Genomic DNA, 15,995 nt, shown 5'->3' with positions numbered 1-15,995 from the left:
GCAGCTGGAGGGTATCCGCTGTGTAAAGTATTTGTTGGTGGTTCATTCAGCCGTGGCAACCCCTGATAAATAAGGGACTAATCTGAAGGAAAACGAATGAATGAATGAGGAACAGGACAACCTGTACTTATACATTATAGTACAGTAAAGTATTGATATCAGTTGCTAATTTGGATTGTTTATGACAGTTTGGTGTGTGTGTGTGGGGGGGGGTGGGGGGGGGGAATTTCTGTGCATTATTACAAAGATGCTAACTCCTAATATCTGGCTATATTTGGTTCTTAAATTGTTTTTATGCGCTTGTGCATATTCAGGACATAAAGTGCCCTCTAGTGACCAACATCAGCTGTTCACCCAACAGTAACTTTTTAAAGTAAGGCCTGATTAACTGAAGATTGGTCGACCATAAAGTATATCTTTGATCGTTTAACATCATGTGCATCATTCAAATAGTTTGTTGTTAGTAAGGTTTATTTTTTTAAATAAGTCTCATGCTTACCCAGACTGCTTTTGGTAGATACAAAATGCAGCAATGCTCTGAAATACTGTTACAAGTTAATTTTATTTTAGAGCTTTTTAAAATGCAATTTGATCATGTAACTGCAAAACTGAATTTTAAGATCATTAGTCTAGTCTGTAGTGAGTTTAGTCCTAAGAGAGTTAAAAAAAATACAGTTTATATTTAAAGTAGAGAAGCAGTCTTTCCTAAAACTATTTCCAAAATGAATTGAGTAAATGAATGAATGATTAACATTTGAATGTTATAGTAGCTTAATTAACCATATATTAAAAATAGGCATTTCACTGCAGACAAAGACATAATCTATACTCGCCAAGTAAAGATGTATTCCTAAAAACAACTCCACAATAAAACATTCACAAATGCTTAAAGAATGGTACTTATTTAAGTCCCCAAGAAATCAAAACTCACCGTATGATTTAGTCAGCTAGATTTGTGGTGAACGATTCATTTTGGGCATGTCATTAAGAAAAATATAATCTTATAATCTTTAATAGATTTTTTTTTCAGTTAGTTTTTCAGGTGACGTATATCTTAGGTAATGGGAATGGCTAACATTCTTAACCACTCAGCTCCAACTGTCGGTTTTGACTAACAAACATAAATGTTGAGCAGGAGGTGTCTGTTAGGTTGTAATAACTCTTAAACACTTTCCCCAAACTTTCTAAATGAAATGTCTACTTTTCTACATCCAATCAGCTTGCAGTAGAAAAACAAGCCACACCCACTCTTTTCTCATTTAATATTTCAGTTTCTCCATGAAAAAAAAAAAAAAGGTGGCAGCTTCCGGCTTATGTGGACTTTAAGTATTTTATGTAGTATTTAAGTTTGAAATGTTAAAAAAAATGTGTGTGTGTGTATATATATATATATATATATATATATATATATATATATATATATATATATATATATATATATATATATATATATATATATATATATATATATAATATTTTCTGCTCTAGGATTATGAATTGTAGCCTGCAACAACCATAAACTCAATGCATTTGAGGGAGCAACTCTCAGTAAGGTAGACAGAGTTACACACAAAACACCAAATATATCCTCATTTGCCATTTTATTTATTATTATACCAGGAGCTTTCGAGTCTCTGTACAGAGATCAGCTTCTCTTCTACAACAGCTGTGGCAAATCTTTCACTAGTTTAAAGTTAGAGCTTCTAATAGTACCACACTAGAGAAGACAATTAAACTTTTTATATAAACTCTCCTACTCAAAAGTCATTGCACTCCTAGTTTCCCTCTTTCCAGATTTGTGCACAGTGTTGAAACTGATCAGAGACATTAAAGGGATAGTACACCCCAAAATTAAAATGTGCTTATTATTTACTCACCAATAAGTGGTTCCAAACGTTTATGAGTTTCTTGTTTGTGTTAAATGCAAAAGAAGATAATTTGAAGAAACTGGTAGCCACTGACATATATAGTAGGAAACAAAAATACTAGGGAATAGATGGCTAATGGTTTACAACATTCGTCAAAATATCTTCTGTTGTGTTCAACCGTAACAAGAAACTCCAACAGGTCTGTGAAAGCTGAGTAAATAATGACGTTATTTACATTTTAAGAGTGAACTATCCTTTTAAACACCGTGTGTGTGCGTCTAGCCAGGGAACGGATAAGACAGCAGAACGGCCTGTTTGGACCCAAGCTCTAACTTCTCTAACTTCACCTTGCTGTCCACTGCTAGTTTCTCTATATCTGTGGTGGCGCGGACCCGAGCCTCAGCTGGCAGGTCGTCATTGGTCAGAGTCATAGAAATAGAGTCATTTCCCCAGTTTACGGCCATCAAGAAGCGTTCGCTCTGGTCCCAAAGACGAAGAAATGCTAATGAAGTGGGAGAATTGTGAAGGTTGACATATTCTCCATGCAGGAGTGATCGCTCTTTTCCTTTTATATCACTCAGGGTTTTAAAGAAATTACGCACTGCGGTTCGCTCCTCCTGTGTAGCCAAAAGAATCAAAGATAGAAAGTGCATGTGTTTAACAAACGTGCAAACACTACAGTGATCAGAAAGGAAAAGGAAAATGGTGATCAATCAAAACGTACCTCTGCTGTTGTGTTGACATCTTCCCACATCGCCTCCTATAAAGGTGAAATTATACCGCATGAGTAAATAAATGTTTATCCATGTATTGTTATTTTATTTTATGAATGCCACCCTCACCCCAGCTTTCAATCCGAGCTCGTCTCCAGCACCGAACACAGGTGTTCCCGGCAGGGCAAATAACAGGGTTTGATAGAGTTTGACTGGAGTTCTGGACACCTGAGAGCCCGCAGTCTGTCCCAGACCCCAGCCCAAACTGGTCTCCTGATGACCAGAGCAGAGTCTCTGCACTAAAGTGACCTGTCTGCCACTGAGCCCTGACGGATACGGCAGTCTGGTCAGGAGCAGGTCAACTCCTGATTGATTGAGCAGGAGAGAGGTTTCATCCACAGAGAGACTGCTGGCTGTTCCCATCAGAGCTCTGAAAGAGATTAGAAAAATAGAGAGAGAGGGTATAAAGAGAGCTCTCACAGCAGACGAGATGCACAGCATTGCATCATGCAGATGACAGAACGTTGAGTTTATGCACACTGCTATTCCAGTAAATTACATTTTATTTTTCTGAAGTCTGAATTTTTAGCCCCCCTTTGAATTTTTTTTCTTTTAAAATATTTCCCAAATCATGTTTAACAGAGCAAAGAAATTTTTACAGTATGTCTGATACCATTTTTTCTTCAGGAAAAAAGTCTTATTTGCTTTATTTTGGCTAGAATAAAAGCAGTTTTTAATTTTTTTAAAAATATTTTAAGGTCAAAATTATTAGCCCCTTTAAGCTATATATTATTTTTGATAGTCTACAGAACAAACCATTGTTATACAATAACTTGCCTAATTACCCTAACCTGCCTAGTTAACCTAGTTAAGCCTTTAAATGTCACTTTAAGCTGTATAGAATGTCTTGAAAAATATCTAGTCAAATATTATTTACTGTCATCATGGCAAAGATAAAATAAATCAGTTATTAGAAATGAGTTATTAAAACTATTATGATTAGAAATGTGTTGAAAAAATCTCTCCGTTAAACCGAAATTGGGGAAAAAATAAACAGGGGGGCTGATAATTCTGATTTCAACCGTAAGTACTGAAAGTTGTTGATGATTTGTTTTCAAAGACTATTTAATTTTATTTATTTAGAGCAACAGTATCTCCAGCAGCAAAGCAGCTTCCACATCAAGAGCTACTGGTCAGCCCAATAATTATTAAACATCTGAAAAACAAATTACATACACACCAACATCCTATAGGCCTGAACAGTGCAGTGTCTTACTTATATCCACAGAAAAGAAAGATATCCGAAGATGCCTTTTTAAATTGTAAAGAAATCTGTGTTTTTGAAACTATTTAAGACAGCAGAAGTCAGTGATTTAATTTATTTATTTAGCCTGACATGTTTACTGTAACTAAATATTATAAATGTTTCCTAAAGTAAAATATATTGTGTTCAATGAGGGGAAAAGTTGCTGTTTGTTACCGACACATTTAAAAATGAACATATTTCAGAGCAGTAATCACAGCACCACAAAACTTTTATCCAAGGTTATCATACTGTCAGAATCTTATACTGACCCATGCCTACACTGTAAAACCCAACAGTCAGCTGTTTACAGTTTATCAAATGAAATGAGTGGTCAACTCAAAATTGACTGAAAGTTAATTCTACTCATTTGAAAAGAGAACTCAGTGTTGAAGATAATGAGGTAATTAAATACCTCATTACTTTCATTTAAATGGAGTAAGTTCACAGTACTCCTATTGATTAGTTTTTTTTAAACTCAAATGGTTTGTAGCAATCAGGTTCCTCAAATGGTTTGAGTTGCTTTAACTTTTTGAGTTTTACAGTGCTCAGTTGGTTTGAGTTCTCTTCATTTATTAGATTTTACTGTGCTCAAATTGCTTCGTTTACTCAAATGGATTAAGTTCACAGTACTCATTAGGATTAGTTTTTGAACTTAACTTTTAGGGTTTTACAGTGTATGATGTACATACATAATAACAACTTACATTATAACCTGGCCCTTGTCTCGAAGAGCTATATTGTGCATGTTTTTACAGCAAGTAAGTCTTTTGTTAGCTGTTCAACTCCATGATCATCAACACTACAAAAGTTAAAAGCAGTTAAATCTATTTAGACTCCATTTACATCTGCATTTATTAGTGTCGTCAGCATGAGATGGGATCAACAAATACACATCTTGATGGTTTGTTTTAACAGACACATTAAGAGGCTGTTTACACCTGGTCACGTAATGCTTTTTTTCTGATCAGATAGGTATTCGGTTATATGCATTTTGAATGTGTTTCGGGGGCATTTACACTTGTCATTTTCACTCAGACCACTTTTGAGATTAAATCCAGAAGAAACTGAGTGAGTCTAAATGTATTTAGTTGTTGAAACTAGCAAACCACATATGTAAACTTCACTTCTCTCAAAATATAAAAAAAATAAACATGTGAGAATGTGTTATGGGCTGTATAACAGTCAGATATAACAGCAGAAATCAAACATGCAACATCTCAGATGACAGTTAAGGGTGTTTGTTTAGTTTTATTATATATTTTTTATTTCATTCTATTATTGACCAGTCATTAACTAAAAAATAAAACCAGAATGCTAAATTCAAATCAAATCAAATGTTAGCATTAATAACTGAGCCTACTACCTGTAGTAGCCTAAATCTGTGAATAAAGAAGAAAAATAATAATCTAAAAAAGCTATTTAATTGCTTTAAAACTGCGCAATGTTTTGTTTTTGGGAGAGTCGGTTATAGACAAATGAACGCAAACCCATTAAATATTTGAATTGTTCATATCTGTATGACAAAAAAATGTTTCATTTACCCTATAATCCAATAGTATCTGGATGCAGTCTTTATAATGCAAGCTGAGATTGCATTGCTCAGAGATGCAATGTCAGACACAATGCACTCAATGGAGCTAGTGACGTCACTGTGAGGGGTAGGGTTAGGGGTGGGGTTAAGGTGAGCACATTAAAAAGCATTGGGTGCAGCTCAGATTGCATATGCACCGAGTCTGCAGCCAGACCCCTCTCCTATAATGACAATAATATTTACTATTAACTTATGTTAAAACTGGAACACAAGTGAAGTACAAAGCCTCTTGTAGTCTACATATGAAAAAAATTATATGCTGAATAAGATGTGTAGCTTAGTGTCTGTAAAAAAAAATTATGTGAAATAAGTGTGTGAAATAATCTGTCCACCAGGTGTCTCTGTTTAACTGAACAGATTTCTACCTCCCATTAACCAAACCTCAACCATTAGAGTCACTTACTTTTTTGGGGTCCCTTCAGTTTTGTTGAATATGCCTTGAATAGATGGCCAAGCATATGTATTAGCGATGTCGTTCAGATCGGATAAGAAGATGCCATCCACTCCCTTATTGAGCCAATATACACAGGCTTTCTACAATAAAAACACATATATAGTGGAACACATATATCTGATTATATGACTGAGGACAAATGAATAAAATACAGAATTATAATGACATCACGTAAAGTAGATCAAAAACATTTAGTTTCCCTATACACTATAAACTACACTACTTATACACTAAGGCTGGAGTCAGTAAGAATAAAAGGAAATAAGATCAAATAAAATATTATTAAGCCAAAACATTAATAAATTAAAAACCTTAATTTTTAACAATATTTAAAATAACCATTTTACCATTTAAAATAAATGTTTACCAACTTTTTGTATTCCTGTGATGCCAAAACTCAATTTTCAGTCACTAATCTTAGTATCACTAAACCTTCACTAATTTAGTATCACAAAAATTTAAAAGATTTTTTTTGCTCAAGAAATAATTATTTCACTGCTAAAACATTTTTTTATTTTATTTTGACATGGACATCACAATTACACCAAATCATTTGTTTAAGTGTTTTAGCAGACTTGCTAATTCTCAACACCTTTCCACAGGATGCTTGACATAAAATTAAAACAAAAAAAAGATACATATACAATTCTTCACATTAAATTGCTGTAAGGCAAAAGCGGCATGACCAAACAAACTAATAGTAAACTGTTTGTGCAAACACTGCTGTTTTGTTTTTAACCTCTTTTTACTAAAAACTTTTATATTACTTTCTAATTTTAGGATAATGGGTAAATTCCACAGTTTGATTCCCTTACTAGAGAAAACAGATTGACCAAAAGAGCTCCTACACAAGACAGTCACCATTAGCAGTTGCTCGCGTGACTCTGTGAGAGGTTTGATGTCTACTGATTAGATCAGAAAACAGCACTAAAAACATGACAATTTAAACATTTAAAAACCAATTAAAGATAATTAAATTTAATAAAACTACCAAAGCTAAAAGGTTATGTTTACATAAAACCTCACAATAATGCCAGTGCATAGGATTTAAGTCCATCATTTTAATTGCTTGTTTATATATCGAATCAATAAGCTTCAAAGTGGTTAAAGAGACTTGTGATCATGAAGTAATGCAATATGAAAAGTGTGAGAATATCATTGAGTGCATATAAAATTTAGCAGTTTGATATGTTAAAAATATTCAAATAAAACAAAAACAGTTTAGACTTGTGGTTGTGGTTCTTAATATTGTTTAACAAAACGTTCTACTTTTTAATGATTTGAGAAACCCCCTCCCCAACTCTTACTATCCCAAAACGGTGTATACTTTGTTTATATGCAAATATCTTTTCTTTACTCTGGCCGTTTATACATCATTAAATCTTTTTAATCTTTTCTCTCACTAAGGTGTCTAACTGACTGTCTACATGAATATATCTGCACTTACTTTGAGTTTCTCAGCAACAGAAGCAGCATTGTTGAACCAGGATGAAACTCCGCGATAATTGGGTGTTAGATCCAGCACTATGGAGATTCCTGAGAGGGAAAGAGGAGAGAGGGGAAAAAGTCAACAAACCAGAAGGCTGTTAAATGCTATTTCTGGACTTTAACAGCCATATTGCTTTATTTGCTGGAAACTACGCAGGTGTCCTGCTAAATCAACATGGCGAATCAATTCCAAGAAAGACTTTTATGTTTGATTTAAAATTGCATAGTGTATACTTGTAGAATATGAGTAAATATGTAAGGAAATACTTGATGGTAAATGACTCATAAAAAATCATTTTAAAATTAATGCAGCGTAGTGAGAAACAAAAGAGGTCAGAGGTTAAACTGACAGCTGAATGTTATTTCAGACAGCCTTCCTCTAGCACAGAACAACAAGAGCCTATACTGATAAGATCTATCCAGTGACCTATTATGTGATTGTAAAAGTAACCTTGGCTGATCTTTTATTTTGAAAACCTTCAAAACAAACTAGTGTGTTCACCTTTTCTATGTGCTCGGTCCAGCAGAGAAGTCAGCTCGCTCTCAGAGCCAAAATCAGGGTTAATGGAAGTTAGTTCAAGTGCGCTTGACTGGTCTGCTTGCACAGAATGTACTGGACCCAAAACAAGCCCCTTCACCTTCATCTGATTCAGATAGTCCAACTTCTCCTCCACTCCTACAGATGAGAAAGGGGTTAAGAAAGGAGAGGAAATAAATGAGCAATCATCATCAGTTATGCTGCTTCCTATAGCTATCTCTGTCTACACAGAATTCAGGGCACCTTTTAATCATTAATCTGCTTTGATTGTATAGCCAGAGTACTGTGCACACCTAAGGATATCAGGGTTTAAGGTCACTGTACTTGATCATCTTAATCTATGGTATAGCTGTGTGGGAAAGCAAACTTATCACAACTGTGTGATTGTGTGAGCAGAATCTTGCATAGGTCAGCACATGCTTTCTCACATGAGGGAGTCACAAGACAGTCAGTCTATTCTGGCTTATCCATGGAATCAGCAAATCTGCCTCCCCCCACAGTGTTTTTTTAATGTTACCTAAGCAAGGCGCCTAAGGGGTGTTGCAAATATCCACATGACCCAGACATTCATTCTTACCTTTCAGCCCATTCTTAGAGAAGGCATCTAAGTTTGATATCTGGTACAGAGGACCTTCATTCCACCAGTGCATCTCGGGAATGGGTTTACAGCGTGGAGCCTGTACTATGATTACTATTGCTCCAGCTAACATGCCAACCCAACCAAGCCAGAACAGAACCAGCAAAGCCCAACGAGTCCGAACCCACCTGCAGAAGACAGGCAAAAGCTACATCAGTCAAACCAACAGCTTGTAGCCTATATAAAGCAATACACATAGAAAGATGAGTAAATAACCTACCCAGCTGTACCGGCGACTTTCATCAACTCTTCTTTGGAGAGGCCCGTAAATTTGACTTCTGTGTCCTCCGGCACTTTGACCTTTACGCTGCCGTTTTTTTCGGTGCCTGTCGGAGTTTCTCCGGTCATCGGCTGTTTTTCCTGATCCATCTCGTTCAGTTCTACCTCCTTCATCTCGTCTTCTTTATTCATTATTTGTTTGATAGTAGTTTCAGCACTGTCAGTTAAACAACTCTTATCATTTCCAGAAGGACACTTTGCATAGTTTTATTTGTAAAACGTAGTTTGATAATTAAACATAAGTAAATAATATTGTAAGCATCTTAATAGTACTCACAAGATAAATTTTAGTCTAGCTTCTGTGTTTTTCCTGATATCTATTTTTATTTACTGGTTTATCGGAACTAAATAGTGCCTAAGTATGAATTAATGTATGAGGCATACCTTCAATAATTCTGTTTCAATCCGGACTCCCGCTGTAAAAGCTGCAGAAGTAGATGTGACGGTCAATCCGCTTTATATAGTGCGACTCTCTCGCGCCCGCCCCTTCACTATCTAAGAGGGAAATGAAAAAGGACTTTGACACAAACGAAATTAACTGATAAACCCTTGCATTAAGGACAAATACCTATTTTAATTAAATGAATATACTCTGCTCGACACGTTAAACCATAATCACTAGGCTATGTGGTTCCTGTGAGTTTCCACCTTACAGTAAATGCTCCCTGTTGAGCGCATCAATAAGCCCGAGTTCACTTGAGTGAACAGGAATTCATCCTGCAAACATCCTCATGGAAATCAATACACTTTCCTAGATGGAAAAATATGAGTAAGCTGGAAAATACGGAAAAATACTTATAAATGCGCTTTTTCACGATTGCCAGGCATGACTTGAAAAGTGCAATAACTATTACTGCACAACTATCATGTCATAAAACATCGGGGTGAGTTATCTGTACTTTGTAACAAAGGAAACTCTCAGAGACAACTGATAATCTAAAGTAATTAATCCTTATTTCTGCTCTTCTTTTCACAATCTTTTAAAAACAAACCGCTAATCTTACTGTTGAGCACCCACCAAAAAAGAAAAAAAAAGAGGAAAAGAAATGAAGGAAAAAAGAAAATAAATGGTTAAAATGTAGCAAAAGCCACAGGCTTCAAGAGCACATGGTTTCCTTTATGCAAAATAGACGTTTCATTTCACGTTTCTTTCTCTTTCTTTATTTTTTTACAGTTTTACTGGGTTAGCAGTACACATAGTGCTTGTAATGTAATTGTGTACAAATAAGTTTGCATTTTAGCCTGATAGCATTGTGTGTTGTCTGTTTGACCAACTTTATACCATCAAATAAACATGTATATGCAATGTATAGTCAAATCTTTTCTTCCTTTTTCATTTTAGTTCAGATGATAAATGCTACAAAAATGAAGACTTTTTGTTGTTTTCATTGGCTCTCCTGCCAACTAATAATGTTCACTTTCCCTCTCAGCCTACTAAGGGAACAATGTGTGAGTGTTGTTCCCATGTGACAGAACAGTATGTTGGCCCCTCTGCCTCATAGTGAGGAGAATTTCAAACAGCCCCAGGCACCAGGGTCACAGGGATTACCAATAATTCTCTCTCTACTGGGAAACTGTCTCTATCAAGCTGCTTTTCATGAATCCTACCGTGCTCCAATGTCTAAAATCACGCTGTCCAAGACATGCTATCCATTATGACTTGTTTTTATGTTTGAAAAGTTCACAGTTACAACACAATGCAATATAAAGAAAATACAAAGAAAACACAAAATTAAGAACCTTTAACCTTCACATAATCTTTACATTGCACCAAAGGTTCTTGGGTATTTATACATCTAAAATGCTCCTTCACATAATTAAAAAGAAAGATGAAGGCTCAAATGTTTGTTTTTGGAATCCTTAATGATTATAATGGCATCACTGTCTATAATGTTTCGTCTACGGCATCACTGCTAAACCACCACTGGAACCATTACTTTTTAGAGTGCAGCAATCAAAAGTCTGGGACAGAACATAAAAAAGGTTTCTGATAAAAGTCTCCTGCATGAGTTCATCAAGACTGAAGACTGGTAAAAATGGTAATATTGTGGAATATTACTGAAATGTCACATGATCATTAAGAATGAATATTATTAGTTAAAAATATTAGTTTTTCATATTTGGAAACCACTGTTGTGCTTAAAATATTGCAAAAACCATGACACTTCATCTTTAAAAACATTATATTAAACTTTTATATTATTTTTATATTTTTATATTATTATATTAAACTATTTAACTATTATATCTTTTAACACTGTACATTTACACTTTGTAAATTTAGAAAATATTAAGTACTTTACAGCTAATTTTGATCACTTTACTGTGCCTTTACTGAAAGATAAAAATTTATATTCTAATGACCCTTTCCTGGCTGTGAATGCAGAACACATTTGAATTGTTAGTCAAAAACATCTACCAAATGTTACCCTTCTTTTTTTTTTTTTTACACATCTCTGAACAATATTAATGCATCACGTTATTTTTTTGTGTCAAAAATTCAACAGTTTTAATCTATTGTTATGCAATCTCTAAGTACATACTTCGTCTGCTGAGGAAGTTTAAGCTTCCAAATGAGCTGCTGAAACCGTTCTACACTTCCATCATTGAATCAGTCCTCTGCACTTCAATAACTGTCTGACCTCCGAAGATTACGTCAAATAGTTCGGACTACTGAGCAATCACTGGTACAACCCTCCCTACCCTCCTGTACTTATTCAGAGCGAGCAGAAGGGCTGCCAAAATCACTCTGGACCCCTCACACCCAGCACACTGCCTCTTTGAAATTTTACCTTCTGGTCGACGCTACAGAGCAGCCCAACACAGAAACAGTTTCTTCCCTCAGGCAATCCATCTCATGAACACCTTATGATAGTAATTGTGAAACAAACATCACTACTTGCTATACACATATACACTTATTTATTTAACAACATACTTTACATCCCAATTTGCATATAGCTGCACATATAACATTGTATATAGTGATATACCTGTGCATACACTTGTCAATTTGTATATTTGCATTCACTACTTCTATTTTTTAAATATATTGATTATATGTTTTTGTCCTGTCTCTGTCATTCTGTTGCACTGTAGAAGCTCTGTCACGAAAACATATTACTCGTATGTGTAATTACTTAAAAATACCTGATAATTAAAGCTCTTTCTGATTCTGAAGTAAACAAGTCACAGAAGGTTTAGACCAGGGGTGTCCAAAAACGGTCTAGGAGGGCAGGTGTCCTGCTAATTTTGGTTCCAACCACAATTAAACACACCTGAACCAGCTATTCAAGCCCTTTCTAGGTATACTAGAAACTTCCAACAAGATGTGTTGAAGGAAGTTGGGGCTAAACTATGCAGGACATCAGCCCTCCAGGACTGAGCTTGGACAAAGAGCATAGATTCATGATCGTGATTCTAAGCTCTTTGGTTTGGACACCCCTGGTTTAGACAATCTTAAAACAAAATAACAAAAGCATTTGTTTTGTAATATTTTAGAGAAAAACAAAGCATAAGTCTACAGGTTTAAATAACCTTTACCTTCTATGTATTTTGTCTATGTAGCTGATTTTCAACAAAACCCACCTAGGAATGACTGGCCATTATCTTGGACTGGATTTGAACACAAGCTTGAGAACATTTCAGGGTGTGCAGTGCTCTCTAGTGTTGATGTTGTGACAGGAACGGCCTTAAAGTCCTCAAGAAATCAAAACTCACCATAATTTTGTTAGCTCACATTGAAAGTTTTGCAGTGAACAATTCATCTGTGCATGTCATTATGTAAAGAGAAAACTTTTTGCCCTTATAATCTTTAATTGAAATCTGAAAATGCACTCCTGTTTTTTTCATTTAATTTGTCATGACGTATATCTTAGGAAATGGGCGTGGCTAACATACTTTACCACACCCCCAACTGTCCATTTTGACAGTTGGGGGTGTGGTAAAGTATGTTAGCCATGGTTGGTGAGCAGGAGGTGTCGGTTATGTTGTAATAACACTCCCCAAACCTTTTCTCCCATCTTTGTAAATGAAATGCCTATTTTACTGCATCCATTCAACTCTCAGTAGAAAAAAAACAAGCCACACCCACTGTTGTGTCAGTTTCTCTAAGAACTGCATCACAGTAGAAATAACGGTCGCAGTTGCTGGTTTATGGGGACCTTAAATTGGCATGATTTACCTAAAAATTTCAATTTACTCCCTCTCAGGTGGTTCCACACCTCTATGAGTTTCATTCTTCTGTTAAAACAAAGTAAGATATTTAGAAGTATGCTGAAAACTTGTAAACTTTGACTTGCATAAAAAGAAATACAATGCAAATCAGTGGTTACAGGTTTACAGCTTTCTTCAAAATATCTTCTTTTGTGTTCTGCAGAAGAAAGAAACACAGTAAAGTTTGAGAAGGATAACTTAAGATTTTAAAAAGTATAGCAGACAGCAAATAAAACAGAAAGGGGTGGAGGGAACAACAAAGTAACACCCCCAGGCATATAACAGAAACAAAGGGTGAGTAAACAATGAGAGAATTTTCACTTTTGGGCCTTAAACATCAACACAGGCCAGTTATAGCTAATAGGCAAACTCCTCAAGCATATATTACATGGAAATTCATAATCTTCACATTTTAGATCAAAGAGCAAATCAATTCCCAACACATCAAAACCCAAAAAAGTTATTGCACTTAGTTCTTTTGCAGGTGAGCCGGTGTGAAAGCTAAAGGCAAGAGATCTCTGAGACTGGTTTTCCTATAGCTTCCGTCTGGCTTAGTGAGGTAAACGTCCCATTCTGTGCCAAACTAACATGAGGTAAGGTTGGTGAGAAAAAATAAGAAAGTGAAAGAGAAGAATTAACAAAATTAAGAAGGTAGAGGGCAATGACATGATATACAAGAGTAATATCTGACATGTTTGATCAAATAAGTGTGAAGCCATACCTCCATTAATACCTGTCGGCAAGCACCGCATGGTCCTACAAAACTATCTTTGATATCACTGTTGGTCAGATGAAAAGATAGATCATTTTTATGAACAAACTTAAAATCTCAGCAATTTTTAGTGAATCAAAGTGAAATATTTCAGTAAACCAAATATAGTTGTGTACCAGAGGTAAAGTTTTAAACAAAAAGTATTTTTGACAGCATCTAATAATTGTTCTGCAGTTGTTAACTGATTGTATATGCTTTTGCACATTTATTAATCTTTATTTTAACATCAATTCTCTCTAATAGTGCGATTAATGCAGAAAGTTAATTATGCATCGTTCCACCAGAGCTATTTAGCTTTGGCCAATCCCATGAAGCACCAATCATAATCAAATCAGTCTGCTTGAAAATACTTGTAACTCTGCTTGAAAAAAGCATGTACACATATGAATATATTTCAATAACTGTTAAACATATATAGTTTTTAAAAATACACACAATAACTTTGTTTTTTTCCCTAAATTGTGTAGGTTAACTGCTCAGTGCCTCATGGGATTGTAGATTGTACCCCCCTACTGGAAAATTTACTACTGGAACCACTCCTGCTGACAACATATGATCATTTCACATATGATTTACCATGTGACAGCTATGGCTGTAAATCTTCTGTAGCCTTCTGCGACCGCTCTCTGTATCGCAGTTCTCTCCGCACATACGGTAAGGCCATAAGAGGCATTCTCAACATTACAGCCTAAAACATACAAGGAGGGTCAAAAATCACACTAACAGGAAACACGCTGTCATATACGGCAGATTAAATGCTTTGGAATCAGGGGGTCTCACACAATAAAATGAAAATGAACAGGTGCATCCACCTACCAGTGACAATGGCGCCCCCTGTCGTCAAAATGGCCGCACCGACTGGAAATCCACTGTACGGACAGTAAGCCATTTCCCGTGCCTGCAAGCATTTTGCCACCAGTTCCGCGACTTAACCAGAAGTTACACGACAAATGTTATGACAGCAGTTATGCGAAAACAGTAAAAGAAACAAAAAGGACCAAACTAACGCTACGCGACAAAACAAACACTCTTCAAAACACAGCGCTGATACTTTGGCTGTTTAATTTAACTTGCTGAAATGCTCCTTAACACACTTTGTGATTATGGTTTTGCAAAACGTATGTGGGACTTAAATATAAAGAGTTCAGCTTTGCTCTTTCCACTCGTGAAAGCAGGCTGCATTGGGGCAAGATCAAGTTACCTGCACATGCCAAACATATAGGTAACGTGCACTAAATGCAGATCCGCGCGGAGTGTACATTAAATTAAATGTTAATTAAATACCTACCAGCCATAACTACTAACCGTCTCGTTACCAAGGACTAGATGTTGTCCTTTGACAACCTGTTTTCAAAATATAAAGTACTTTGGGCGAACAATTGTTGTTGTTGCTTCCTCCAGGCAGGATGGCATTTCTGGGACAGGCGCTGTGACAGGACAAACTGTGACCTCCCGTAGTGTTGTGGGCGGGGCAAATGACCCCAACAACCTATTACAGACCTCCTTGCTGACAACCCTCTTATGAATTGTTCATACAGAGGAAAATATTACGGTACATATTATTTACTGCTCACTGTTGAATAATTCAACACTTTATATATATATATAAAATATAAATTTTCATTTATATTGACAGTTTCAGTTGTTCACAGTTATTATTATTAAAGTTATTAACATAGCATTATATATTTATAATGTTTATAGTTACAGCTGTAGCCTACTGACATTTAGGATATAAATAAGGAGTGTTTAATCTTCATTATACATTGGTTGTCATTGAAAATGAGGTAAGTATTTTGCATTTGTGTTAAATTATATTGTGACTAATGTTCTAGGTAGATAAACATAATTTGGTTGCTAACTTTCTAACAATTTTTAATGTATAAAAAAATGAAAAATGGTAACATAAAATTGGTACATCCAGGATAAATTAAATATTTTATTAAAATTAAGATACTTACAGAGCTCAGCTTAATTAAGTACACCCCATTTTGAAAATGAATATTTTTCTCCATTTCTCAGTGAATATAGGCTATGTAGTTTGGTGCATTTAAACAAAACAGATTTATTAAACATATATAGTTATTAAAATAATATTTTAGTCACCAAACATTTAGAAATTAAAAAACAATAC

The 15,995-nt window shown here is 35.3% G+C and overlaps 2 protein-coding genes across 2 annotated transcripts; both read right to left on the bottom strand.

Moving 5' to 3' along the window:
* Window positions 1–1,584: 1,584 nt before the first annotated feature.
* On the bottom strand, window positions 1,585–9,366 carry slc3a2a (solute carrier family 3 member 2a). The gene is made up of 9 exons (XM_056461212.1): window positions 9,259–9,366; window positions 8,816–9,031; window positions 8,536–8,723; window positions 7,923–8,096; window positions 7,380–7,468; window positions 5,882–6,012; window positions 2,711–3,011; window positions 2,593–2,628; window positions 1,585–2,485 (listed from the first exon to the last, which is right to left on the bottom strand). Exons 2-9 carry the CDS (start codon window positions 9,004–9,006, stop codon window positions 2,147–2,149), a joined length of 1,449 nt encoding a protein of 482 aa, XP_056317187.1. The 5' UTR covers window positions 9,007–9,031; window positions 9,259–9,366; the 3' UTR covers window positions 1,585–2,146.
* A 1,956-nt stretch (window positions 9,367–11,322) lies between these two features.
* Window positions 11,323–15,434, bottom strand: zgc:103586. Its single transcript, XM_056462768.1, has 5 exons — window positions 15,150–15,434; window positions 14,678–14,788; window positions 14,438–14,549; window positions 13,811–13,868; window positions 11,323–13,672 (listed from the first exon to the last, which is right to left on the bottom strand). The coding sequence occupies exons 1-5, from the start codon at window positions 15,154–15,156 to the stop codon at window positions 13,559–13,561; spliced, it is 402 nt and encodes a 133-aa protein (XP_056318743.1). The 5' UTR covers window positions 15,157–15,434; the 3' UTR covers window positions 11,323–13,558.
* Between the last annotated feature and the right edge of the window lie 561 nt (window positions 15,435–15,995).

Source organism: Danio aesculapii, chromosome 7, assembly GCF_903798145.1.
Source record: "Danio aesculapii chromosome 7, fDanAes4.1, whole genome shotgun sequence".
Lineage (NCBI taxonomy): Eukaryota > Metazoa > Chordata > Actinopteri > Cypriniformes > Danionidae > Danio > Danio aesculapii.
This window is presented reverse-complemented; position numbering and strand designations above follow the sequence as displayed.